This window comes from Podarcis muralis, chromosome 5 (assembly GCF_964188315.1).
Source record: "Podarcis muralis chromosome 5, rPodMur119.hap1.1, whole genome shotgun sequence".
Taxonomy (NCBI): domain Eukaryota; kingdom Metazoa; phylum Chordata; class Lepidosauria; order Squamata; family Lacertidae; genus Podarcis; species Podarcis muralis.
The window spans coordinates 47,692,573-47,719,415 of record NC_135659.1 but is presented as its reverse complement, the minus strand read 5'-3'; the positions used below and the strand labels follow the sequence as shown (position 1 = coordinate 47,719,415).

Here is a 26,843-nt window from a genome sequence, read left to right as displayed (position 1 = left end):
ACTTTCCCTTCCTGCTGTTTCCAGCAACAGGTATTCAGAAGCATATTGCCTCTGACAGGGGAGGTAGATCACGCCATCATGGTTACTAGCCACGGAAACAAAACAAAGCTCATCAAAAAGCCATATTCTCAAGCATCACTGGCCAAATATGGTACTGATGGATACCTGAGAAGCTAGTAACCTACCTATGCAAAGTATAGGGCCAAAATCCAGAAATTGAACAAATCAAGCACAGCAGAAGGGCAGCACATGAATATATAATGTGCTTCTGAATGTGGTATTTGATATACAAATACAGTGGTGCCCCGCAAGACGAATGCCTCGCAAGACGAAAAACCCGCAAGACGAAAGGGTTTTCCGTCACGGAGGCGCTTCGCAAGACGAAGTTCCCTATGGGCTTGCTTCGCAAGACGAAAACGTCTTGTGAGTCTCGCCATTCCCCCCCGCTTCCCCCCCCTTTTCAAAGCCGCTAAGCTGTTAATAGCCTTTTAACAGCTTAGCCGCTAAGCCCGCTAAGCCGCTAATAGTGCTAAATCGCTAATAGCGCTAATCCGCTTAGCCGCCAATGGGGTTGCTTCGCAAGACGAAAAAACCACTAGACGAAGAGAATCGCAGAACGGATTCTTTTCGTCTTGCGAGGCACCACTGTATAGGCATGCTAGACCAATATTGTTGTAACAGATCTGGGGTAACAGAGTTCGGGGTTACCAGGACACTGAGACTGCTAGAGTGAGTGGCTATTAGAAATTAAGAAATGGTAGAATTTAGATAATATTTGGAGTATTGCTGGGAAGTTGCCAGACACTAGATTTAAAAGACAGGCTGAACCAGTGATCCTGTTCAAGAGATTACTGATAGAGTTGCCATTAAGAACACAAGGAGAACCATGAGATAACCCTCATGGTTAGGGTTGCCATTCCCAAAAGAAAAAACCAGGACACCCCGAAAGAGGAAGAGCCCAAAATTGTTGAGGTTTATCAAATAATAATTGTTGAGGTTTATCAAATAATAATTGATTGACTTGCCTAAAATCCAGGACAAAGCACCGCCTTTCAGAAATCCCCACCCCAGAGATCAATTCCACCTTGATGGTGGAATGGTCCCTTCCAATTCTTCAATTCCAGGCCATTAAAGAGCAACTGACCATGTAGATGCATCCTCCCCCCCAGCTGTGTGCTAGTTAGCAGAAGAAACATCAGAGTTGGGAGGGGGAGGTTAGAAGAAGCATGATGTTACACAGGAAAAATGTGGCCCTTTTGCAGGTCTGGATAAGGGGGGTGAGCAGACTGATGGGGAGAAGCTGCTTGGAACAAGGAATCTTGGGAATGAGAAGGGTGGAGTCAGAACTCCAGGCTGAGGGCAGAACTATCATGGCAGGCAGGATGAAGGCAAGGCAAGGAGAAAGGCAGAGAGATGTCTAGGAATCCAGTGGTGAGCTGCTATAAAGGAAGGGCTTCTTCTGAGATGTGAATGCTTTGAAATCTCTCTCTGCTGAAAGCTTCCGGTGTAAACCTGTGCAAATAAACCATATTTCAATTGTATTTCAAAGACACTGCAGACTCCGCTGTGCCTCAGTTGGGGTGGCCGGCCCATAACATTACGAACAAATCAAACAGCAATGAAATAGGGTCCAAAGCCTTAAGATCTCACTCATGGTACAATCGTCCTCTGCCCTCAATAATAATAATAATAATAATAAATTTTATTTATATCCCGCCCTCCCCAGCCGAAGCTGGGCTCAGGGCGGCTAACAACAATCAAAATAGTCCGACATTCTAAAAACATTCATTATAAAATTAATTAAATCAAATTAAGATCAAATTAATGGCAACCATCAAGCAAAATTCTGTGCAGATTGCCGATTGCCAGAGGAGGGGGTCAGGCTGCGCCCTGATCAAAGGCCTGGTGGAACAGCTCTGTCTTGCAGGCCCTGCGGAAGGATGTCAGGTCCTGCAGGGCCCTGGTCTCTTGTGACAGAGCGTTCCACCAGATTGGAGCCGCGGCCGAGAAGGCCCTGGCTCTAGTTGAGGCCAGCCTAACCTCTCTGTGGCCTGGGATCTTTAGGATGTTTTTATTTGCAGACCGTAAATTTCTCTGTGGGACATACCAGGAGAGGCGGCCCCGTAGGTACGAGGGTCCTAGGCCGTATAGGGCTTTAAAGGTTAAAACCAGCACCTTAAACCTGATCCTGTACTCCACCGGGAGCCAGTGCAGCTGGAATAATACCGGATGGATATGATCTCGCAGCGAGGACCCCATAAGGAGTCTCGCCGCGGCATTCTGCACCTGCTGGAGTTTCTGGGTCAGTCTCAAGGGCAGCCCCACGTAGAGCGAGTTACAATAATCCAGTCTGGAGGTGACTGCCGCGTGGATCACAGTGGTTAGGTCAGGGCGAGAGAGATAAGGAGCCAACTGCTTAGCTTGGCGGAGATGAAAAAATGCCGCCTTTGTTATAGCTGTAATCTGCGCCTCCATAGAGAGGGAGGTATCGAAGATTACACCCAAACTCTTAACGGACGATGTTGGCACTAATTGCACCCCCCCAAGAGATGGGAGTTGCCCCCTCAGTCCCATATCGCTCCATCCCAGCCAGAGGACCTCTGTCTTCGAAGGATTTAACTTCAACCGGCTCCCACGTAACCATCCAGCCACAGCTTCCAGACATCTGGTCAGTGTATCTGGGGCCGAGTCAGGATGGCCGTCCATCAACAGATAGAGTTGGGTGTCATTGGCATACTGATGGCAACCCAGCCCAAAACTCCGGACAAGCTGGGCGAGGGGATGCATAAAGATGTTAAAAAGCATTGGGGAGAGAATCGCACCCTGAGGCACTCCACACACCAAGGAGTGGCGCGATGACAATTCCCCCCCAAGCGCCACCCTCTGTCCCCGACCAGAGAGAAACGAGCGCAGTCATTGAAGGACTGTGCCCTGGATCCCCACGTCGGCAAGGCGGTGGTCCAGGAGTTCGTGATCGACCATGTCGAAGGCTGCTGACAGGTCTAGAAGAATCAGCAGCCCCGACCCGCCTCGATCCAGCTGCCTGCGGAGATAATCTGTTAGGGCGACCAGAGCCGTCTCGGTCCCATGACCAGCGCGGAAGCCGGACTGGAATGGATCGAGAGCCGATGTTTCATCCAGAAACCTACCAAGCTGTTCAGCAACCGCCTATTCCAACCGTTCTATTGTGAAGAGTTTTTGCCTTCACTGGGGGCCACGTAGACTTTTAAGTGATATGTGATTTGGAAGGATATCCAGAGCAAGAAGGGCTTGCCTCAGCATTTGTTATCCTTGGGCAGCTGCTGGAGCTCCAGTATTATAGCAGGGCCATGACTAACACCTGCCCCAGGGCTCAAATTTGACCAAAATTTTTTCCAACACAAGATGCTTAAGTTATTGCAAGAGGCAGGCATCTCTAATCAGCCCTAGTGGGCTGAGTCTAGCCAGGATTTTAATTTTCCACAAATGCACCTGGCATGGTATTTTTCTGGACACTGTAAGAAATATAAATGGAAACTAGCCCCTGTTGCCCAGTGCTGTTCAAAGCACTGCTGCAACCTAGCCACACCACGAGGTAAACCACCAGAGCCCAGTGCTGAAGGAGGAAACCACCCAAGAGTAGTTTGCACCAGACTATCCCTGGTGCAAGTAACATTATGGAATCTGCTGGCTGCTATATTGCAGAACATTTCAGGAATAAGGTGTTCAGAAGAGTGGAAGAACAGAAATGGAAGAGTTAAAAAAAAAATATTTCCAGAAGAAGTAGGTTCGCAGCACGAGTAGCTAGGTTTAGCAATAATCCAGGCTCAGCTGCAGACAGGAAGCAGAGGAAATCTTGTAAGCCTGTTCTTATGAGGTTTCCAGCTTAGTTACTCGGATTCAAAACGCCCAAGGCAAAAGCCAAAATGGCCCTCCAAATCTTAAGAGTAACATCTACTGCTGTGTCCATCTAGCTTGGTCTACAAATTACTAAAATGCACTGGGGGGTATGTAAGAATATATACACTCCTAACTCCAGCCATGTAATATTAAGCACACTTTCAGGACTAAGGGAACAACAACTCTGGGCTCCAAGATTCAGTTGAAAAGAGAGCGCTTCACTGAGTGATCAGAAAGAGGACAGTTGTCAACATTTACAACTGAGAATACAGGGGGAATTTTATTTATCACAAGTTAAGCAGCTTAGTACTTCATGTCAAGAATCAATTATTAAAGTCAGCCTAATAATCACAGAATCATAATAAATTCAGTAAAGTCAACTGTGGTAAATATTACACTAATTAGACATCTGTTCATTCAGATTCTATGGTTGAAGTCAAGGTCTGGCATACAGCTATGTTGTAAAAGTTGAAGTCATTTATGGCCCCAGAATATTCCTTAGGGGAATATATCCACTGAATTTTTCAATTCTCTTCAGCCATGACTCTTACGACATGTTTATCTAGTGGCTTCCTTCACTCCTAGTTATCTACTGCAGAACATAGCCAAGACTTTGGGAAAAAGCAGGTACTGTTACCCTGCCAGTTTTCCTTATTGGATCAGAAGTGGGAAGTTAGCCAAAGGGACTGCAGATTATCCCTGTTTGCTCCGTAGTTGAGCAGGGGGTGGACAAATCTATTTCTAGTCTATGGCATCCCCGCCCCTGGTTTTACCCATAGCAGTTCCTTTCCTGCATCAATCTGAGATTTTTCTTTTAAAAAAATCCTCTCAAAATACATATGCAAATACATTATTTTATATGTTTAAACTGTCAAGAACTGTTTTGCAACATGCAGGGAAGTGTGAAATCTGACGGATTGCTAAATTCCGATCTGCGCTAAAAGGTGTGGAGTAACCCATTTTGTGTGCAGTTTCACAAAGATTCCATTCTCCAAACACTCCAAGACGGCATATGGGCATTTTGTTTGTGCACTGTGATGATGATTTGATATGTGTAAACACCACACTGACATCCATCAAAAATAGCTGCGCTCCCACATCCTTAAAGTCAAATATAAGAAAATGCTTTGCGGCTATGGCTACAATTCAACCCCTCTCCTTTGCACTGGAAGGGGACAGATGGATTGGGTCCTCTCCACCCAGTCTTGCTTGCCTTAACCACCCGCTGCCCACGGAATAAGAGGAGCAGCATTCTACCCCATGTACACCCCACATTGAGTCTTAGCTGATTATTAAACAGCAAATGGTGAATCACATCCTTTTCCGGCAGGGTATCAAGAATCTCCTGGATTCAATTTTCTCAACTTTTGCTGCTTCTGTTGGTGAATCAATTTGAATGGTAGCCAGATTTATAGGGGGCCTTTTAAGGTTGATTAAAATAACCCCAGCATTGAGAGGATTATATCTCACTAGGGAAGCTGTAGATCCAGCTTTGTATAGAATAAATGCCATTTCTTTCTCAGCACTCTTATCTATCTTTTGCACATAATCCTAACTTTCCTTCAAGAGCAGAGAGATGAGGAAGTTGGCAATTGGTCTGGATACCCAAAAGACTACTTGGCGCACCATGGTCCCTGGAGCTGAATATGCAGTTGGCTCCTTTTCTCCAACAGAATATCTGGGGGGGTGATCAACATTCTCATATTGGTCTGTTCAGCTACTGTCAGAAAAACAAACATTTCCATTAAGGATATGGACTTGCTTTTGTATCATGCTGTATATGGAAGTGTAATGAGATAACATGGAGAATAAAGATGCATGTGTCCTTGTGCCCCAGCAAGATACTTTTAAAATTCTGGCAGAAAGAGTTTTAGGATTGCTACAGGGAAATAAGGACTAAGGTTAGGCCTCATATTTTCTTCCTTCAGTTGTCAGTAGCATCTGGGCACCTTATTAGGAGGTTTTTGGGACTGGACCTTTGGAAATATAGGGCCTAGTACAGATGCATCTGACTTGCTACAGCTTCTGACGGCCCATCCTGTGGATACCTTTTTGATTAACATGCAGTGAAATTCCATGCAAGTTTATTTAGAAGCTGCAGCCCAACCATGCAACCCCATGTGTGCTTACCAAAAGGTCAGTCCCACTGTGCAGTCTAATACTGCAAAGCTAAACACACTTACTAGGAGGCAATAAGCTCCCTTGACCATGATATGACATTCTTCCGAGCAAACCTGCATGGGATTGTACTATAAATGTATTCATTCTAACTGGCACATTATGTACATATTCTCTGCTTATAACTCTCCACAAACAACATGAGGTGGATTGATCTCTTGGAAACATTTGGGGGCCGCCATGGGAGAGGAGTGATGGAAGGGATATCCAGCAGTTGCACGCAATATAATACCACATTCTACTTAATCTCTTCAAAGTACCAGGGTAAAATGGACACACAAAGCACCAATATTAAGAGGGGCTTCTCACTGTCCAGGATGTAAGGATAGCCACTCTCAATTACATCCTAAAAATTAAAACTATTTCTTTAAAAGGTCTCGTGATATTTGACTTTAAAAAACAAACTGTCATCAAGTGGTAACCCTGTTGTTATATCAGTTTTTACCTGTGCTTCCTGAATTAGATAATTAGAATTGGAGGGGGGGGGCCTTCCAAGAGGAGGCGATGTGGCTTGGTTTTTGACTTTAGTTTTCCTATCAACTCTTGATAGAATATGCCTACCACTTGCAATGAAAGCTTGGTGCCCTTAACAATATTTGGTAAATGCTGAACTCCAGCTCAACTGCAGACAGATCAATAGAGTTCTTATCAAAGGGATGTAAACAACATAAAAAGACCATTTCTGCTTTATGATTTAAAACCACTGCAATAGCAGAGAACCCATTTGTTAGAAAGCATGGTGACCATCTGGGATTGGTGTATAGAAGCGATTTCAAGACGCAGAAGATCAAATTCTTCACTGTCTGAAAGCCAAGCCAGGCATTATCTTGGTAATATGGTCCCAGCCCCACATTTGCTGAGGCAATAGGGAACACAGAGATAAGGTGACATTTCTGAAGGGGGGCTGGCAGGTGCAAAGGGTGATGTATTTCTCCCCAGTTGGGCTACCTTTTGGTTCAGAATCCAGCTAGCAGGAAAACCTTAACATAGCAGAGTTTGAGATTTGTAGGAAAGAATCAGTGGGGTGGTGGGGTGGGGAGAGAGGAAAGTAAAGGACCCCTTGCCACCTATACATTCCAGCTATGTGAGCAATGTAGCTTGGCTCCATTAGCAGAATATGTTTTCCACTTATGGAAGGCTTGTTTCTGATCTAGTGGAAGAGCCACATGCCTAGAATTTCCCAGACATAGTGCTTTTTTCTGGGGGGACATAGAGGTACGCATACCCCTAAACATTTTGTGAATCTTTGTACTTTTGTCCATTTACTGTATTTATTTTTCCCGATTTGAATGATAAAATGTTGATTTTCTTGAGTCAAAATGAGAGTACCCCTAAAAAAAAATTTTAGGGGGGAAAAAAGCACTGCCCGGACATATCCAGAACACTGCAGTCAGAAGCACTGTACGGGCAGAAATGTCCTGGGAACTACTTTTTTGATGATTTTGTCAAATAAGCTCAACAACTTTTCACTGTTTGAAATATGGCACCCGTACTATATGAGAGGGACGCGGGTGGTGCTGTGGGTAAAAGCCTCAGCGCCTAGGGCTTGCTGATCGAAAGGTCGGCGGTTCGAATCCCCGCGGTGGGGTGCGCTCCCATTGCTCGGTCCCAGCGCCTGCCAACCTAGCAGTTCGAAAGCACTCCCGGGTGCAAGTAGATAAATAGGGACCGCTTACTGGCGGGAAGGTAAACGGCGTTTCCGTGTGCGGCTCTGGCTCGCCAGAGCAGCGATGTCACGCTGGCCACGTGACCCGGAAGTGTCTGCGGACAGCGCTGGCCCCCGGCCTCTTGAGTGAGATGGGCGCACAACCCTAGAGTCTGTCAAGACTGGCCCTTACGGGCAGGGGTACCTTTACTATATGAGAAAGTGGCCAGAGATCCAGATGAACTTTTTGAATTGTGCAAGCTGTTATCTGCCTTGTGGCCCTGATCCGGGGGCCCCTAACAGGTTGACGCAACCTGTGGACAACCTGCCCCACCGTGGATCCCGTCCTGAATTAGTCTGGCGGTATGGCTAATGTTTAATAAAATTGTTTAAATTACAAAAACTCCTAATTAAACATATAGCCTGGGAAGGGAAGGGGGAAATAGATGTTGCATCTCCTTTCCTCTGGCTCCCAACCAAGAGTAGAGAGGAAGGTCAATTTTGCTGAATGGGAAGCCACTGTGCACCTGTCAGGACTGATGCCTCTGTTGACATTCTGCATGGTGCTGTTCTAGAGCAGGAAGGAGAGTTAGAGTCAGGCAGTTCCTACCTTCTCCAGGGAAGATGCAGCTGGTAGTCAGGGTAGCTTTAACCCCTTGTGCTGGGGCTTCCTGCCCAATACCTGCCTCTCCTTTCTGTCTGATGCCCCACCTGCTGACAGCCATGGATAGCTCTGGGCCATCCAACCCAACCTGTAGCAAACCATGGATGTCTGTACCTGACTTGTCCAACTCCTGAGCCCCTCTAAATATGCCCGATATGACTTGGAGCTTGGATGAATCTGGTGCGCAGCTCCAGTTTATACCCTACCGGTGTTTTTATGTTATAGTATCTATTTCCTTACTCACCATACTTCTTATGCTATAATACAATTCCTGATACACTGTGGCTGATATAATAATACATTTTATGATTCTTTGCATTCAGACCTTGCCCCAGAAATATATTAATCCAAGTATTTTTCTCTCGGCAAGGGAAGTACAAGAATTGGAGGGGGGGACGGAAAACAATTTCTAATTGTTACACTAAGCTTCCATTAGATTGCCTTTTGCCACAAAGGTATGTTTTTTGGATACACTGGAGACAGTGTATCAGAAATTAATTTGTCCAAAGCAGGTTAAGATCTGACCCCGTAGGGATAAAAGGCATCACTTCGGTCACACTCACTCGCTCTAACACAGCTCTCTGTGTTACTGCAATTTCAGCCTGTCTTGTTCCCCGATGCCCTGTGGGCTTCTGCTCAAGATCAGGATCAGGGAAGGACATGGCACTCCTACCAAGCTATAGTGATACTAAAAATGTGCAGTGGGGCTCCTGTATATGCCAGAAATGAAATGGTGTACAACAGATTGGTGCCACTCTGTTACCCTGTGGTGGGTTGGCTTGTTTGTGTTTAGTTTTGTGGTACCTAGAAAGGAACTCAACAGAATTGGATAAGACCGCCCATGTCTGAGACTGCCGCTGACTTGGTTTAAGTAGGGTTGCCATATGTCAATAAAAACAATACAGGATCATATTCCATAATTCTACCTCAATACTTTTTAACAGGATGATATATCCGCCATATATGTAGATGAAATATAAGTCTTTCATTGGCAGTTCCAAGTTGTTGAATTCCTGTTCTACAATTGAAGCATTAGTCTAAAAAGAAACTTATCTCACATTTCTAAAACAAAAAATCACTACAGTGGTACCTCGGGTTAAGAACTGGAGGCCTTCTCTTAACCTGAAACTGTTCTTAACCTGAGGTAACACTTTAGCTAATGGGGCTTCCTGCTGCTGCTGCTGCGCCGCCACCACCACATGATTTATGTTCACATCCTGAAGCAAAGTTCTTAACCTGAGGTATTATTTCTGGGTTAGTGGAGTCTGTAACCTGAAGCATCTGTAACCTGAGGTACTACTGTACTTGCAAAGAAGGGTCTTGGCCTACAGCCTAACCCGCCCCCCCCCCCAAGAACACAATAACAACATTGTAACAATATATAACATAGCTATGTAGGTAGGTGCACAGTCCACTTCAAAGTTACATTTTCCCCTATGAATGTCTTCAAAGGATGGCTCATAAGGGCTGTCTGCATGCAGGGGAACATACTGTGAGAACAGGATACATCTAGAGACAAGGTGTATTAGAAAAAAATGTTACATATATTAACTGCCTTGTAGCCATTCCCCTTTCATATACAGCCCCTCTACAGCTACAACCTTCTGTTGTCATGCTTTCATCCACTTGTGTATTACTCTTTTTTGTGTTAGCCACATTTAAAATGCCAGGAATGAGGGTTGTTATTATATATCTAGTGTGAGAGAATTTTGGCAAACTAGTTTCATAGTTGTACAGAATGCAGTGCACCAAGAATATGGATTTAGATTTTGCTCTGCTTTATTTGCTCTGTGGTCAAAATAAATCCTTACCCCACAAGGAATTAACCGCTTACTTTGTTATAGCTGCCCACGTGGAAATAGCATGATATTGGAAAGGTGATGAGGATTTCTCCTAAAGGTTCTGGCAGCTGGCACTAGATGACAAGTTTATGTACCAATGCAGTCTAGCTAGGGAAGACATTAAGCATGACACATTTCAAGAAAATTGGATGCCTTTTCTTTCATTGTTTAATTCCAACCCAGAGGAACCTGAAAGACTTCTACCTTAGGGGGGGGGGATTCTTTAAGTATAGGTAAAAGGTAAGGGATGTGGGTGGCGCTGAGCCACTTGGGCTTGCAAATTAGAACGTCAGCAGTTTGAATCTGCACGACAGGGTGAGCTCCTGTTGCTCTGTCCCAGCTTCTGTCAACCTAGCAGTTCGAAAGCATACCAGTGTGAGTAGATAAATAATTACCACTATGGTGGGAAGGTAAACAGTGATTTCCATGCATTCTGGAACTCATCACTATGTCCCGTTGCACGAGAAATGGTTTAGTCATGCTGGCCACACGACCTGGAAAGCTGTCTGTGGACAAACACCAGCTCCCTCAGCCTGAAAAGCGAGATGAACGCCACAACCCCATAGTCGCCTTTGACTGGGGTCCTTTACCTTTATAAGTATAAATTTATATGTGCTTTGATAGTTACTTTTTCATGAACCTATTTTGTATACATACTGTGTTGCTGTGCAATGCCAGGTCAATGATGAATAAAACCACTGCCATCCACGACCTGATTGTGGATGGAGGATTTGACCTGGCATGTGTGACAGAGACCTGGTTGGATGAAGCAGATGGGCCTGTCCTTGCCGCTGCTTGCCCACCAGGTTTCTCTTACGCACAGCAACCCAGGTCATGTGGGCGGGGAGGGGGGGTTGCAGTGATTTTTAGGAAGTCATTAGTCTGCACCAGGCGTCCTATTGGGAAGACCCAGTTCTCTGAGTGCATGTTCTGGAAGTTGGGCAATAGGGGCAGTACAGGATTCCTACTGGTGTACCGACCTCCCCGCTGCACCAAGGATTCCCTGCCCGAGCTGCTTCAGGTCGTGGCGGATATGCTCCTGGAGACACCTAGCTTGGTTGTCCTGGGGGATTTTAACATCCATGCCGACACGACCTTACAAGGGGCCGCTCGGGACTTCGTGGAAAGCATGGCCTCCATGGGGCTGTCCCTGAATAAGTTTGGCCCAACTCATAGCCATGGACATGCCTTAGACTTGGTGTTCACCTCTATGGATGCTGGTGATCTGACACTAACTAAAAGCGAAACAAAAGAAGTGCCATGGTCAGATCACTTCCTGGTGCAACTGGACTTCTCCGCAACCCTTCCCCTCTGCAGGGAGGTGGGACCAATTCAGATGGTCCGCCCCCGCCACTTAATGGATCCAATTGGCTTCCAGAGAGTGGTAGGGGATGCTTTATCCCAAGTTGATGGCCTTTCAGCTGATTCCCTGGTGGCACGCTGGAATGCGGAGTTAACCAGGGCTATTGACTGTCTGGCTCCGAAGCGCCCTCTCCGATTGCATGGAGCCCGGACAGCCCCGTGGTTTTCCCCGGAGCTGAGGGTGATGAAACAATCGTTGAGACGGCTAGAGCGCCGGTGGCGGAAAACTCATTCTGAATCAGACCGGACACGGGCTAGAGCTCAACGTCGAGCCTACCAAGTGGCAATGGCGACGGCGAAGAGGGCCTTCTTCGCTGCCTCCATAGCATCTGCAGAAAACAGCAGCAGGAGACTTTTTCAGGTGGTTCGCAATCTATCGGAACCACCTGTACCACCGGGGCCTGGTAGGGACCCCAAGATCTCCTGCAATGCTTTTGCAAAGTTTTTTGCAGATAAAATCGCTCAGATTCAGAAGGAGGTAGACTCCACCGTGGGAGCAGGGCCAGGGCGGGAGAGTGCTAGAGTTCTGTCTGGTCCTGTTACATGGGATCAATTCCAGTCTGTTACCTCCGAGGATGTGGACAGGCTGCTTGGAAAAGTGAAACCGACCACCTGTCTCCTTGATCCTTGCCCATCCTGGCTGATAAAAGCGAGCCGGGAAGGGCTGGGCGATGGGCTCTGCGGGGTGGTGAATGCTTCCCTCTGTGAGGGAGCCTTCCCAGACCCGCTGAAAGAGGCGGTCATTAAACCGCTTCTTAAAAAAACATCTTTAGACCCGGCCAATTTGGCCAACTATCGCCCAGTCTCAAATCTACCATTCTTGGGCAAGGTGATTGAGCGGGTGGTTGCTGAACAACTCCAAGCACGCCTGGAGGAAACGGACCATTTGGATCCCTTCCAATCGGGATTCAGGTCTCACCATGGGACTGAAACTGCCTTGGTCGCGCTGGTTGATGATCTCCGGCGGGCTAGGGACAAAGGTGAGAGCTGTTTCCTAGTTCTGCTGGATCTCTCAGCGGCCTTTGACACCATCGACCATAACATCCTTCTGGACCGTCTAGAGGGGCTGGGAGCTGGGGGCACTGTCATACAGTGGTTCCGCTCCTTCCTCCTGGGTCGTGTCCAGAAAGTGGTGGTGGGGGATGAGTGCTCAGACCCCTGGGCTCTCACTTGTGGGGTGCCTCAGGGTTCTGTCCTCTCCCCCATGCTTTTTAATATCTATATGAAGCCGCTGGGAGAGATCATCAGGGGGTTTGGACTGGGTGTTCATCAGTACGCAGATGACACCCAGCTCTACCTCTCCTTTAAATCAGAACCAGTGAGGGCGGTGAAGGTCCTGTGTGAGTGCCTGGAGGCGGTTGGAGGATGGATGGCGGCTAACAGACTGAGGTTGAATCCTGACAAGACAGAAGTACTGTTTTTGGGGGACAGGGAGCGGGTTGGTGTGGGGGATTCCCTGGTCTTGAATGGGGTAACTGTGCCCCTAAAGGACCAGGTGCGTAGCCTGGGAGTCATTTTGGACTCACAGCTGTCCATGGAGGCGCAGGTTAACTCTGTGTCCAGGGCAGCTGTCTACCAGCTCCACCTGGTACGCAGGCTAAGACCCTACCTGCCCGCGAACTGTCTCGCCAGAGTGGTGCATGCTCTAGTTATCTCACGCTTGGACTACTGCAACGCGCTCTACGTGGGGCTACCTTTGAAGGTGACCCGGAAACTGCAATTAATCCAGAATGCGGCAGCTAGACTGGTGACTGGGAGTGGCCGCCGGGACCATATAACACCGGTTCTGAGAGACCTGCATTGGCTCCCAGTACGTTTCCGAGCACGATTCAAAGTGTTGGTGCTGACCTTTAAAGCCCTAAACGGCCTCGGTCCTGTATACCTGAAGGAGCGTCTCCACCCCCATCATTCAGCCCGGACACTGAGATCCAGCGCCGAGGGCCTTCTGGCGGTTCCCTCATTGCGAGAAGTGAGGCTACAGGGAACCAGACAGAGGGCCTTCTCGGTAGTGGCGCCCGCCCTGTGGAACGCCCTCCCATTAGATGTCAAAGAGATAAATAATTACCTGATATTCAGAAGACATCTTAAGGCAGCCCTGTTCAGGGAAGTTTTTAATATGTAATGCTGTACTGTTTTTAACACTGATTGGGAGCCGCCCAGAGTGGCTGGGGAAACTCAGCCAGATGGGCGGGGTATAAATAATAAATTATTATTATTATTATTATTATACATTGTGTGATTAGTAGACAGTCAAGTGAGAAACACGATTTGCATGAACAATTGTTGAACTCTTGCTTATTGTTGTCATATTTGTTTATCTTGAAAGGATAGGAAAGGAAAGGAGGTGCACTATGGGTTGGATCCAGACTTAGATGCCATTAAAAGCAATGGGGTAAACTACTCAAGACACAACTTGGCCCACTGATTTCAGTGGAAATTCAACACAACTAACTTAGGGCACAATCGTAAGCAGATCTCTGGCTCAGCCAGCTGGTTCTGGGCCACACAGCAGCCTCAAACCTAGCTCACCATCATAGGCCCCCCATCCCAACTCAGCTAGGGGCTCAGCTGTCTGAGTCAAAACCAATGTGAACACAGTAGAAGCTGCACCCTGGAAAATAAGGAGCAGTAGCAACATTGACCCACAGGGAGAAGCAGACACAAAGTCAGTTTGGGAGGGGTAAAAGCCCCAATAATACCCCCATCTCATATGTGGAGGACCACCAGCAGCCACAAACACACCTAACAGAGGCTGGCAGAGCACTCCAAGCTGCCCTGCAGCACTCAGGAGCACTGATCCCTCTGGAGGGTGGGGGAAATGCCACCACTAGCTTCCAGCCCCCAGTACTACTTGCTTTGCAGGGAATCTGGCATCATGGCTGCCAAGAACATGTGGAGAAATGTAAAGGGTTGCCAGTCATGGGCTGGGGAAGGCACCTGCAACCTCCACCTTCATTACCATCCAAATGTTTGATTGCCTGCAGATACACAACTAAATACACTGCAGACTTGGTAACAATGGCTCTCTCCCACATCTGGTATTTAATTTTAAAACATAATTGCCAGTCACATCAACAGTGTCATGTGTGGTTAAGGCCCTCAGAAAAAAAAAAGGAGACACCATCTATTTAATGGTTATCTAGGGCAAAATGCAAACCTAGTCTGCTTCATTTATTCATATTCAAAATGGCCACAAGATCTTTACTGTTGAGAGATATGGAATTATTTGGAGTGGAAATGGGGGAGGGGAAGGAGGTATACTGAGCAGAAAACAATTGCTTCCAACCATCCAAATGTTAGATGAGATGATACCACTTGTAGACTCATAGTATAGAGAGCTCAAGTGTGCAATTTAGACACAAAACCCCTGCCAAGTCTATTATTATATTTTATTCGTCCACTGCACAGTTTCACATTGATGACTATGCTAATAGCATCATTTCAAGAGTGGAAGCAGAGCCTGAAAATGGACACAATTTGCTGCCCTGACAAAAGGGAAATTTATGTCAGGCACCAGCAGGGTCTGTGCATTCATGAGACCAGAGTGTTATTCTTGCATATGAGTTATTTGGTGATGAACAGGAATCACAGAAGTGGTGCAAAAGTGGGAGGTAATTTAAGCAATGCTATCATTTGAAATGGGCTAAGGTTGTGAGATATGGATTGGCTGCAAACTGCAGACCACTTGAATGCAAGTTAGTGGATTAGTTTTTTTCCAATAGAATGTAATGTGTCTCCTGAAAATAAGACCTTTCCTCTCTTTTTTTTAATCAGATAAAGCATCCTACTGCAAATGGCAGAGCCACCTTGCAATGTTTCATAGAATAAATATGTAAAGCTACCTTCCAGCTAAGACTATTTTTTGTATACCAAGGTGGGGATTCGGAACCAACAGTGGACTCATGTGACCACATTTTTTCACTATTTTTTCATAGTTTCAAGTTGTGGCCATTTCAATCCCAAATATGTTGTCATGTTAATCCATCCCATGTTGGAGCAGAATAAGGAATTAGTCAATGAATTGTAATAGTGATCCACTAGCTGCTTTCAGTCCTTGAAGGAAGGGATACATGTGCAATCTGATACAACCTACCCCCCACCCCACAAAAAGGAATGGTAGCAATATTTGCTTTAATACACTACTATTCCCTGAAAGGGAAGCTGTCAGTGTGAGATGGAGCATCAGGAATTTTACTCAACAAGAGCCATCTATAAAATCCCATTACACTTCTCAGAAAATGCCTGTTATTTATTTTATATTTTCAAATCCACCTCCATCTGTGCTGAGAGGTTTTTCTTAGGTCACATACTCAATAATCCTTCCACACTTTGATGTCACATATTCAATAATTGTCTGTCTTCCACTCTTCTTTGCTCCTTAATCCATCTCCCCTGATTAGCAGCAATTTCACCTTCAAAACACCCCTGCTTCTCCGGCCAAGCATCTGACTGATTTTCTGTTTATGTAACATTTGCAAATGCTATTTCCTTTCTGCTCTGAGTTTCACATAGCAACACCTGCCTCCGCACTGCATTAAACAGCAACACCATTTCAAAATTTGCATTTGGGGCTATGTCTATTAGAGCAACACTCTCCCTTTTTGCAGCTAGAACATTACAAAAGCAAGCATGTTCAATTCAGACCATGTATTCAGCATAGAGTGATCACAAAGGTTGCTTCAAACTCTTGATGAAATAGGTAGGTTCTTTGGCTTTATTACCATTGGTACTCCCATAGAAAGAGACATTTCAGAAGTTTTACAATGCTAATCACAGGAGATGTTTTCCAACAGATCAGCCTTCACAAACCTGGTACCCTACAGTTATTTTGGACTAAAACCGTCACCCTGATGAGATGTGTAACCCCAAACATCTGGAGGACACCAAGTTGGGAAAGGCTGCAATAGGTAGTCTCCCAGACAGCAGATGAATTGCAACAGAGACTTGATCAGACCTGTGCAACGTGGAACTGGTCATGCAGCTAAAGGTTATATGCAGAAGAACCAAGGAAGTAGAAGACAGGGCGCTGTAGTAGCATGTTTGAGTAAAAAACGCAACCCTACCGTGCTGAATTATTGCCACAATGTCTCAATGTGCTCTTGAATCATCAAGACACTGTGTGATGGTGCATGCAGAAGATAAAAGAACAGTTTTAGATAGATGCTTAGCTACTATTTCAGTGTGAGGTTGCTCACTCACCGGATTGTTGTACATCTGAACAATGAGCTGCTTGACACCGTGGAGAGTGGGATGAGCCCAAGGCGAGGGATCTGCCCAATGCCTGTTTAAATCAAAGCCCATTAGGGAGCACCTGTAAAAACAAAGACAGGACAAGTCGTCAGCACTCAAGAGGCCAGTTTGAGTGTGTGGTGATGGAAGTTTGGTTTCTCACACTACCTACTTTTCTTTCAGCCGCCCACCACTTCAGGTGAACTCCTGCCTTACCAAACTGACACCAATTGCAGGCTGAAAGTCCGTCACTCATCTCACTCCATGGATCTCTGTGTTCTTGGGATGGATAGGGGGAGTCACACTAAAGGCTTCTAACAATCAACTTTGGTTGTAATAGGTGCACGTTTTGTGCTTCTCCTTCCCATAAGGCTGGTGCGCAGCTTGAAACCTAATATGCCCAAAAGGGTCTCATCTGATTGTCTTCTACCTCCTCCCAGACACTGCATCAAGACTTTCAGCAAAGGAAGACCAAGATAGTTTGATTTACACCAGCAGCCTCTCTCTCTTCCCCACCTTGTGGTTTTAACATCCCGATGCAGAGATCTGGGGGCACGAAAGCTTGCCCACTGTTTTGTATCCTTTAATAAAAGTACTGCCCTAATTATGGATTTGGGTTTTATATCAAAGGGTACAATATAGAAATTCCTGAAAATAAGGAGGAACCACACAAAGTCACAACTTTTGCTATATGTAAAATGAAACAATAAAAAAGTCATTTTGCTACTATACTCTAGAGCTTCTAGAGAAGCAAAGAGCTTTCACTTGATACTAGGTGAATGGCTATTACAATCTATTATTTAAACATATCTATGGAAACAGCTGAGATTTGTTCTTGTAAAGCTGTCTGATGAAAATCCCCAATGTCTGAGAAGGAATAAGGAGAGAGAAAGAACATTCATAAATACTAAGCCACACATTCTCCAGCTAAAAATGGGGAGAAAGTAACGGAGAGGGAAGCTGAAATAGAAAATTAAACAGTTTGTAATCCACAAACTAATTAAGCTGTAGATCCTGAACTGAATGTGTTTTGCACAATAGTTTATTTCCTATTCAGTTGTCTTAGGGCTGCAGTGTTATAAGGGAGGGAGCCCCATTGAACTGAATGGGACTTACTTTTGAGGAGGCATATGTAAGATTGCATATTAGCATTTTAAAACATGGGGGGGGGGCAATCTGTAGTATAAATGTCATAAGCAGCACAGATATCCATCTGGTAACCCTGAAAGGAGCTGGGAGGCCATGAAACCCAGCTGTGGCATGTGGTATACAGTCAGGGCAACACTCCAGCTTGGCTCTTCAGAACTGCAAGATGCCACGGCAAAGCACTGTAAGTGGGGAATGCTTTCTGCACTGGAATGCCACCAGAATGGCTCTGTCCATATTCTAGATTTTAACTGTGGCCCATGTGCCAAAAACCTTGCCTTTAAATCAGACCATTTCTTGGTCTTTTGGAAGGGAAATGTACTAATGGGACAGCATTAAGATGAGAGAGAATCAGCCCATGGCAAAACACACTGTAGGGAACCCAACGGTTTCTTCAGTCCCCTTCTCCCCAGGTATCTTGGCCTGAGCAAGCTGAAAGGCTGTCCTTTTTCAATTGAAAAATCTAACCTCCCTTCCTCACTCAGATATACAGTTGCTTCAGATGGGCGGGGGGGGATTCCCTTCAAATACTTGCAAGTGGCCAAGAAAAGACTGGACCCCCCCACTTTCAAGTATTTTGGAGGTTGTGTTTGAAACAAGCATGCACCCTGATGTGATGCATGTATGATTTGTACTTAGGGAAAAAATCTTGTGAGAAGCAGCTCTGATTCACCCTGGGCATATAATTTATCCCTTGAAAGAGCTCTTGGCTGCCTGCTATTGTCAAGGAAGATTTAATAACATGCCTGAAGATGTGTGTTATTTTTGGTTTGCTTATTTTTCTTACAGTCCTTCCTTGCTTTCAAGAGTGTTCAATCTACAGAAAATCGCTGGGACCTCTGACTTTTCTTCCTTTGATTTCCCCTGTCTTTTATTTCCTGCACCCACTATATGCCTGCAGAGTCTCTTACAGGCCTATTCCCAGAAGGTGAGAGAAATGGAGAAGAATGGGCTAAAGGAGTTAAAGAAATCCTTTTTCATGCCCATGATTTATTACAAAAAGAACTGCACACACTTCCCGTCTGCTTTGTGAGGAAATGCTGGTTCACTGAATCAGTACTGGGTGAATGTACAGATAATACCCCACACAAAGCCTGCCAGTTCAAATCCACAAATGGCACTAGTGGGAAGGGTCAGGATTTGAAAATGAAAAAGGGAAGGGGAGCATAAAAGTACCATCTCTCTCTCTCTCTCTGCCCCTCCCCATTAGAGTTGAGAGCGGGCATAATTGGACTGTGTTGCCACTTTACTTGAAGGCATGAATGCTGGCTGGAACTCTTCTGAGTCTGTAGCATGTAGCAGGAAAAGTCTCGTGCATGCAACAACCACAAAACCAAAGTCTTAAAACTGTACATCAACACTTTGCTTCCTATATTAAAAGAATTATTTAAGCGCTACTTAACTTATCTGAGGTTGTCAAATTTCAAAATTAGCTGCACTTAGGGATGGGAAAAACATGTCCAGTTTAATTCCCAATTTCCCCAATCTTAAATTCGGTTTGCTACTTTTCCTCATTGGTTTGCATTAAAAATAATAAAAAAGTTCTCATGAAAATTTTGGAAGCATAAACTAGGAGAGTTGTGAATGGGACCCCCCTGATGGCACTCCAGACCAGGGCTTGACATGCTATTTTTTTCCTTAGGTTAAATTCAAATGTCATTTCCCTCTCAATGCAGTGTCTTTTTATTTTATACTTTGGCCATGAAATTGTAGCATTCATGTCAATGCAAGTTATATATAGGACTGGATCACTGTGCTTGAGGAAGGACTTTTCTGGTGGCCTGACACTATTGGGACCTGACTCCAGTGACAGCCACTTCTGTTGCTATGCCAATGCTTGCGTCTTATGCATTCGGTGCAAAAGTGCTTGAGTTCCACTTGCAGAAGTGGGCCAGATGGTGCCAACATTATGTGGCATCCTCAAGGCCATCTAAAGCCCCAAAGGAGCCAACATCATTAGCAAAACCTAGTGCATTGCTAAGGGCTTTTTAAATGGCAAGTGATACAAGTTCGTTAGCTCGGCTCCACATGCCAATGCAGGATTCTGGGTTAGCAGATATGGCATGAACAGCAGTTTGCACCACAGCAGTTAGTGGCTTTGTAGGAGCAGGGCATCCTGATTAGATTTCTCATTTTGCTTTTATTCATTCCAAACCCACAGGGCAATTTGGTAATGAGGCATGGCATTTGGCTGCATTTCCACCCAGCCAGCTTTCTGCACCGTTTTGCTTCTGTGGACTTGTAACTTTAAGAGAACTCACAAAAGAATATTTAATAATGAGTTTCTTAGCACAGACAGAGTGGGCAGATCAGCATTAGCTGCTGAAGGCCACATGGTGGAGTCGACGTTTGTAGAATGAGTGACACAATTTTAAACAGCGAGTGATAGTTAACAAAGCACTCCTCCATTTTCTCTTGTTAAATAAAAATAAATGTGCAGTGATACATGTCTCCTTCCCATGTGCCCACCCATTCCCCCCTCCTAATTTGTGGGAGTGCTACTTCCTGGCACGAACATCAAGGAAGAACTGGGGCATTCCACAGCATGCACTGCATTCCTCTAAGATCAGCAAGAAATACCTTGATTCAATGTTTATTTTCTTCTCTTTCGCACAAATCTCAGTAAGGCTAGAGGGAGAAAGCACCAGTCTGTGCATAGCTGCATGTGTGGCTTCGTTTAAATATACACAATGTATAAATGGTGCTTTGCCTAACTAACACAAGCCTCCACTATAAATAGCTAAGTGGGCAAGAAATGAAATGAAGAAGAAAATGCACCAATGGCTGAGATTTTTTTGGGGGGGCAGGACTTCATCACACATACAGCTATTTTAAAAATTTGCCTGGTTTTAGTAGTTATCAAACATTCCTCCACTGCCTATGTAAATCACTAGTTAAGAGACACTAGTCTTATTTTCTAATATAGACCCGCATTCCTCATTCTGGAGGTGGGAAGAGAACCATGCCTGCCTATGCAGCTGGATGTCTGCAAAGGGGCATTCACATACATATAGCTGTACAGTGGTACCTCTGGTTACGAACTTAATTCATTCCAGAGGCCCGTTCTTAACCTGAAACCATTCTTAACCTGAGGTACCACTTTAGCTAATGGGGCCTCCTGCTGCCCGCTGTGCCACTGCTGCACAATTTCTGTTCTCATCCTGAGGTAAAGTTCTTAACCCGAGGCACTACTTCCAGGTTAGCGGAGTTTGTAACCCGAAGTGTTTGTAACCTGAGGTACCACTGTATGTGTGTTGGAACTCCGTGCAATTGGGAACCTTGCACAGTTGATTGAGAGAAGTCCCTAAATTGTTTGCCAGATTTCTGGAGGATTAAGGTAAAGGTACCCCTGCCCGTACAGGCCAGTCTTGCCAGACTCTAGGGTTGTGCGCTCATCTCACTCTATAGGCCGGGAGCCAGCGCCGTCCGCAGACACTTCCGGGTCACGTGGCCAGCGTGACAAGCTGCATCTGGCGAGCCAGCGCAGCACACGGAACGCTGTTTACCTTCCCGCTGGTAAGTGGTCCCTATTTATCTACTTGCACCCGAAGGTGCTTTCGAACTGCTAGGTTGGCAGGCGCTGGGACCGAACGACGGGAGCGCACCCCGCCGTGGGGATTCGAACCGCCGACCTTTCGATCGGCAAGTCCTAGGTGCTGAGGCTTTAACCCACAGCGCCACCCGCGCCCCCATTCTGGAGGATTACCTGCACTCATATGAGCCTGCCAGAGTCTTCAGTCCTGCTCTCTGGTCTGGCAGTAAGATCCACCAAACTGGTAGTTAGTCTCCATAGACAAGAACTTTTCACTGATGGCTCTATATGTTTCAAACCGTCTCCTTTGAAAGGCACATGTGGCATCTGCATTAGCCTTTAAACATGAAGATATTTCTGTTTCAAACTGTTTTTTGCCGAAATGCTGCATGCTGGACGTTTTAGCTGCTGCTGTTTTAGTGTGAGGCGGGGTTGTTTATTTTGTACTTAATTGTTTTATCCTGATGTCAATAAGCTACCTCTGGAGAGCTATGAACTGAAAAAGGGGGTGGGTTTCAAATCCATTAATTAATCACTTAATATACACAAAAATACATACTGGGATTCCAAAAAATCAGGCAACTACTTGCATACTCAGTCCCAAAAATTGTTGGAATGCTGTTAACAAACTAGGCACCACTAGTGTGCTAGTCCCACCATCAACCCTACCAATGAAATCATTAGGACTTACATCCCAACAGACAAACATAGGATCGGGGCTGCATATCACAGTGTTGCACAGTACAAACATAACATTTGGAGGACACTACTGCACTTTCTTTTCTTTTTACACACACATAAATATATTTAAATATCAGGCCAGTATCTATATCACATAGCAAAAGGTCTCTGCATTGACAAAAAAACCTTTTCTTCTACCTAGTTGATTCTGATCACATTGGGGTGCTTTTTGCACTCACAGTAGTCAGTCTGATATCTGTATATGCATGAGCAGTGCATATGTCAACCAAAACACCCCAGATCTCAGCAGCAGCAATTTCTCCTATCCCATTTTATACATATATTCAGAGCACTGAAACTGGTGGTGATAGCAGAGATGCATAAGACACACATTCACACAACAGTATTTCTATGAATACAGATACCCCAAGGGCTATTTTGAATGTTAAGAATGCCCTGCATAATTTTCGGGCATCCCTTGAATATTGTTCAGTTATGCTCAGTGTGGATTTGTGATCCTGAAAATGCGTACCCTATTGCCAACTGACGTCTGATCAATAAAAGGTATCGCCTATTTTGTATCTCATTGGAGGAAAGCCAGCACAACACCCAACTTCTATTTGCTATTTTCATAATAATTTGCACAGACTCTCCACAACTGGGCTCTCATGAGTTACTGAATTACAGCAAACCACTATCACTGTCTGCTGACGGAAAAGTCAAAATATATTTCTGGGTAAGTAAGGAACAGATTTCAATTTCAAGCTTCCAAGGGCATAACATAGAAAAAGCATTTTAAAAAAATATAGAAATACAGGGCATAGGAAGAGAACATTGATAGAGTCCTTTAAAAACAAAAGAAGGAAGGAACAGCATTTGAGATGCAGCAGCAAGACTGAATCATTTATATAGCCGGAGAAAAAGATCTTATTCATTTCACACAGATTGCTCATTCAGATAAGCATGTGCTAGAGCTGACTTTGTGACACCAAACATAGTATTTGCAATGGGTAGAAAACAGAGATGGTTGAACTGTTTAGGAGAAGGGGAGATGCTGACATTTTCAATACCAAGCAGCATGGTTTCAAAATAATTCAATAAAATTTATTTGTCTTGCTTTTGTTGCAATTGTCTTTGTTGGAGGAGTTGCTGAAAAACAATGCTACTACTGATTTTCCTATTTCCAATCAAGGATGGAATAGAACAGCACAGGAGACAGATAGGCATATATGATTTTAAAAAAAAAAAAAGCTGTATGTCTTAAGCAAAAGAATTCTGAGCTAGCATGAAGAGTATTCTTAAATGCTTGAAAATCTACCAGAACATGAAGAACTTTTTTCTCCTTTCTACCAAGGGAAAAGGAAATTGACCCAATCCAGCAGTCTTAATCTGTGTACAATAATGATGATGCACATTAGGAAAAACTGTTAGACATTGCCACAGCTCCATAAAACTTTGCCACAGTTCCATAAAAGAAGCAATATAACACGTCTTCCATAAGTGCATAAAGATATCAGGGGAATCTGATGAAGATCAGCAGGACAGTTCTGGCTATCTGTTTCTGCATATGTGCACCACTATCACAGTGGTGATGCAGTCTGTCCTCCCAGATTGGCTATCCAATCTTAATTAAGAGGCAGATGCATGTGCATTTTGCAAATAGATGCCCCAAAGGTTTTCGTTCAAGTCCTCTTTAATATTCAATATTAAGCGACAGAAAGCAACATTAAAGATATATTAGGCTATCAGGGGTGGGGAGGAGAGAAAACCAGGAAAAAATAGTATTTAAAGAAAGTGGGGGGCATCTTTAAGGATGTTTCAGATTGGCATATTGTGGGTAGAGGAGAGATTTAGTCCTCAGATTAGGTGGCGGAAGAATGAAATCTTAATTAGAAAAGGTACTTTGCTTTCACCAGTCAGCAAATCCACACCTTAAAATAATTTGGAGAGGTGGCTTACAAACTGCAGATAAGCAGAAATATTCAAAGTCATTGAATGGTCTAACACCATGCAAGGTGATGCAAAAAATTTTTTAAAAAATAAATTAGTGAAGAGCAGCTATCAAGACAGTCTCCGGAAAAGCTGCATGTGTAATCACAGTTTGCTTAAGGGTGAACCTCATTAACAGTGTCTCTGATTAGGCTGTCGGGACTCTCCCAGCAGGAATCTTTCAAAAGTGCTGCTGCAGGAACAGAGTTTAATGTTTCACTTTTGGAACTAACAGATGAAACAGGGATGCTGAAATTAAAATGGATTTTGCTTGCTTCAAAAAATAGATGACCCATATGGTGCTGGCTGAAGCCAAAATACCATGGTATAATCAACTAGTAACTAGGGGTGGGCAGATCTGACGATTTTGGTTTCTCTCAGCATCTCATTGCTATAAACTCAAACAAAAAAAGCAGCCGGTTCCTGGAGGGGTTCTCTGGCCAGCTTAAACAAGTCCAAACAAGCCAGCACCTGGCATACCAGTGGTAGACCCTGGGGTCTGAAATTTCAGGGGTGCCCTGCAGAATGCCAAAGTTTGGCACCCTGCTCTTGCCTTCCATTCTACATCACAGTTGTGGCGTCCCCTGCAGTACCCCAAAGGCTCTGCACCCAGCGCAACCAAAACTGGGCACGTTCTCCTAAATCTGCCTGTGGGCATGCTGTGATGTGCAAACCTGGGCTTGTGGTTTGTTTCTCTTGAAACAAATCATGGGCAGAAGCCAATCTATGATTACCACTCATGATTTGTTTGAGTGCAACAAACCATGATCCTGGATCCACATGTTAAGCCACGCCAGACTCTGGCATGTTTGTCTTTTTTCCCCCCTCTCCCACAAGGAACAGTCAGGAGTGAGGGGGCACCAGCTCATGCTCACTAAACCATAGCACATTTTAAAATGTAGCTTAACATTGCAGGCAAACCAGCTCCAAGTGTCAGACGCGTCCATACAATGCAGTTTTGTGTCATCACACGCAAGATGAGGAAACCTAAAACAAACTCTAATTTCAGTTTCTAGGGCATTTGTTGTCGCCTGCAATACAGATATTAGCTGTATGATATTGCCGCTTTGCCCATCCTTTGGAATATTATTTTCATGCTACTGGGTAAAAGTTTTGCTGCCGTACTTTCTCCCACTCTTTTGTACAATAGCCACCAAACAGCAGGGGAGAATGGTTGTTCCTCTGCAATCTTTTCCTTCATTTTATTTAGGCATCAGCTACACAGCAAACAGATATTAATATGTGCAGAGCTGCTGAATAAATGTATGTGCTTATGGGGTGTTCCCAGGGTGTGTGGGGATGGAATGAAAATGAAAGGCCTGCATCAATCGTCTCTCCCAGTTCTACAGTTCTAATCAATGAACTCCAAGAGCTTAAGGGCTCTCAAATCCTTCCTGCCTTTTCCTGCTGCAGTTAAAGGAGCCCTGTTGCCCACTGTGACGTCTGTACCACTATCAGTGGCTTCTCAGAGAGTCCAGGCAAAGTCTCAGTGGTCCTGGCTCAGCTTCAAAGATGTGGAAAAATTAATTGGATGGAATGAAAGTTACAGGAGAAAAGGGGGGAGAAAAACTTTGCATGAAAAGACTTCCGACAAAAGAGTTTAATGAAATCTCTAATCCAAAAAGCTACAGTACAGATGCCCAGCAGCACACTTGATATTATATCTGAACCAATAATGATTATGTGCATTTGGGGGTTGTTGTTCTCCCAGACTGAGTACATCACTGTAAGGTGCCACTGTGCAACATGTACGTGAATTTATTTTAACATAGTTTATTAATCCTGCTTTTATTTTGTTGCATCAAGTAGACATGAATATCAATATTTGCCTTGTTATTTGTTCCCCTGTTATGCAAGAGCTTAGCTAATAAATACATAAACTCGTATATTCCCAACAGATATTTGATTCTCAGCATCCATTTGCATTGTTCTCTATTTAAGCTTTTGTTGAAAGATGAGCCAGATATTTGTCATGACGTGAAATTCATAACTTCAGAAAACGCTGTATCCAGCTGGCACAGCTCTAAATGACACGAGTGTTCTTCTGAGGTGACTGGCTGATGGTCCAGATAACTTCACTTTTTTTCAGGTCTTCTCTCTTATGTATCATAGGACCCCCAACACTGAGGACCTTGAAAAGGATGATGAGGGGGAGGAAGAGGCCATGGATCAGAGCCCTCCTGGTCAAGTTCCTGGTCAGACCCCTCCACTGAAGCTCTCCCTCTGGATTTCTGACATGTGCCTCTATAAAAATTCAATACATTCTTGTGATGCTCACTCAAAAACACTCCAATCATAATAGCAACGGTGCAAGAAGTGTGTCAGAAGTAGATGTCTGAGACAGCAGTTCCTGTGGTATGAATACTCATCCTCCTATCTGTCTTTGGTAAGCAAGTGTTAGAGGCTTTGATTGCACTTTGAAATCTTCTTCACCAGGTATACTGGAGCAAACAACATGTAGAAACCTTTAAGAAAAAAACACCTTCCACTCACTAGAAAGACATGCATCATTGATAGCCACCTTCTCCCCACTGTGGTGCTCAGAAATGTTGACAAGCACCTTCTCTACATTGCAATGTTCAGAAAACTCAAAATCCCTACAACAGTAGTTCTGTCTTGAGGGAAGATGCTTGGATCCCATGCAATAAATTAGTAAGTAACTGCCCGTTTATTTTGCACACACACATTTATGGGAAT

At 44.7% G+C, this 26,843-nt stretch overlaps 1 protein-coding gene across 3 annotated transcripts in view; it reads right to left on the bottom strand.

Annotated features, from left to right (window-relative positions):
• Positions 1-26,843, bottom strand: part of LOC114599023 (BEN domain-containing protein 5) — a 723,068-nt gene that overhangs the window by 102,016 nt on the left and 594,209 nt on the right. For all 3 annotated transcript variants that reach the window (XM_028733533.2, XM_028733534.2, XM_077928752.1), the window contains exon 9: positions 16,769-16,880. In XM_028733533.2, coding sequence (XP_028589366.2) covers positions 16,769-16,880 — 112 coding nt within the window. The remainder of the gene's footprint in view (positions 1-16,768; positions 16,881-26,843) is intronic.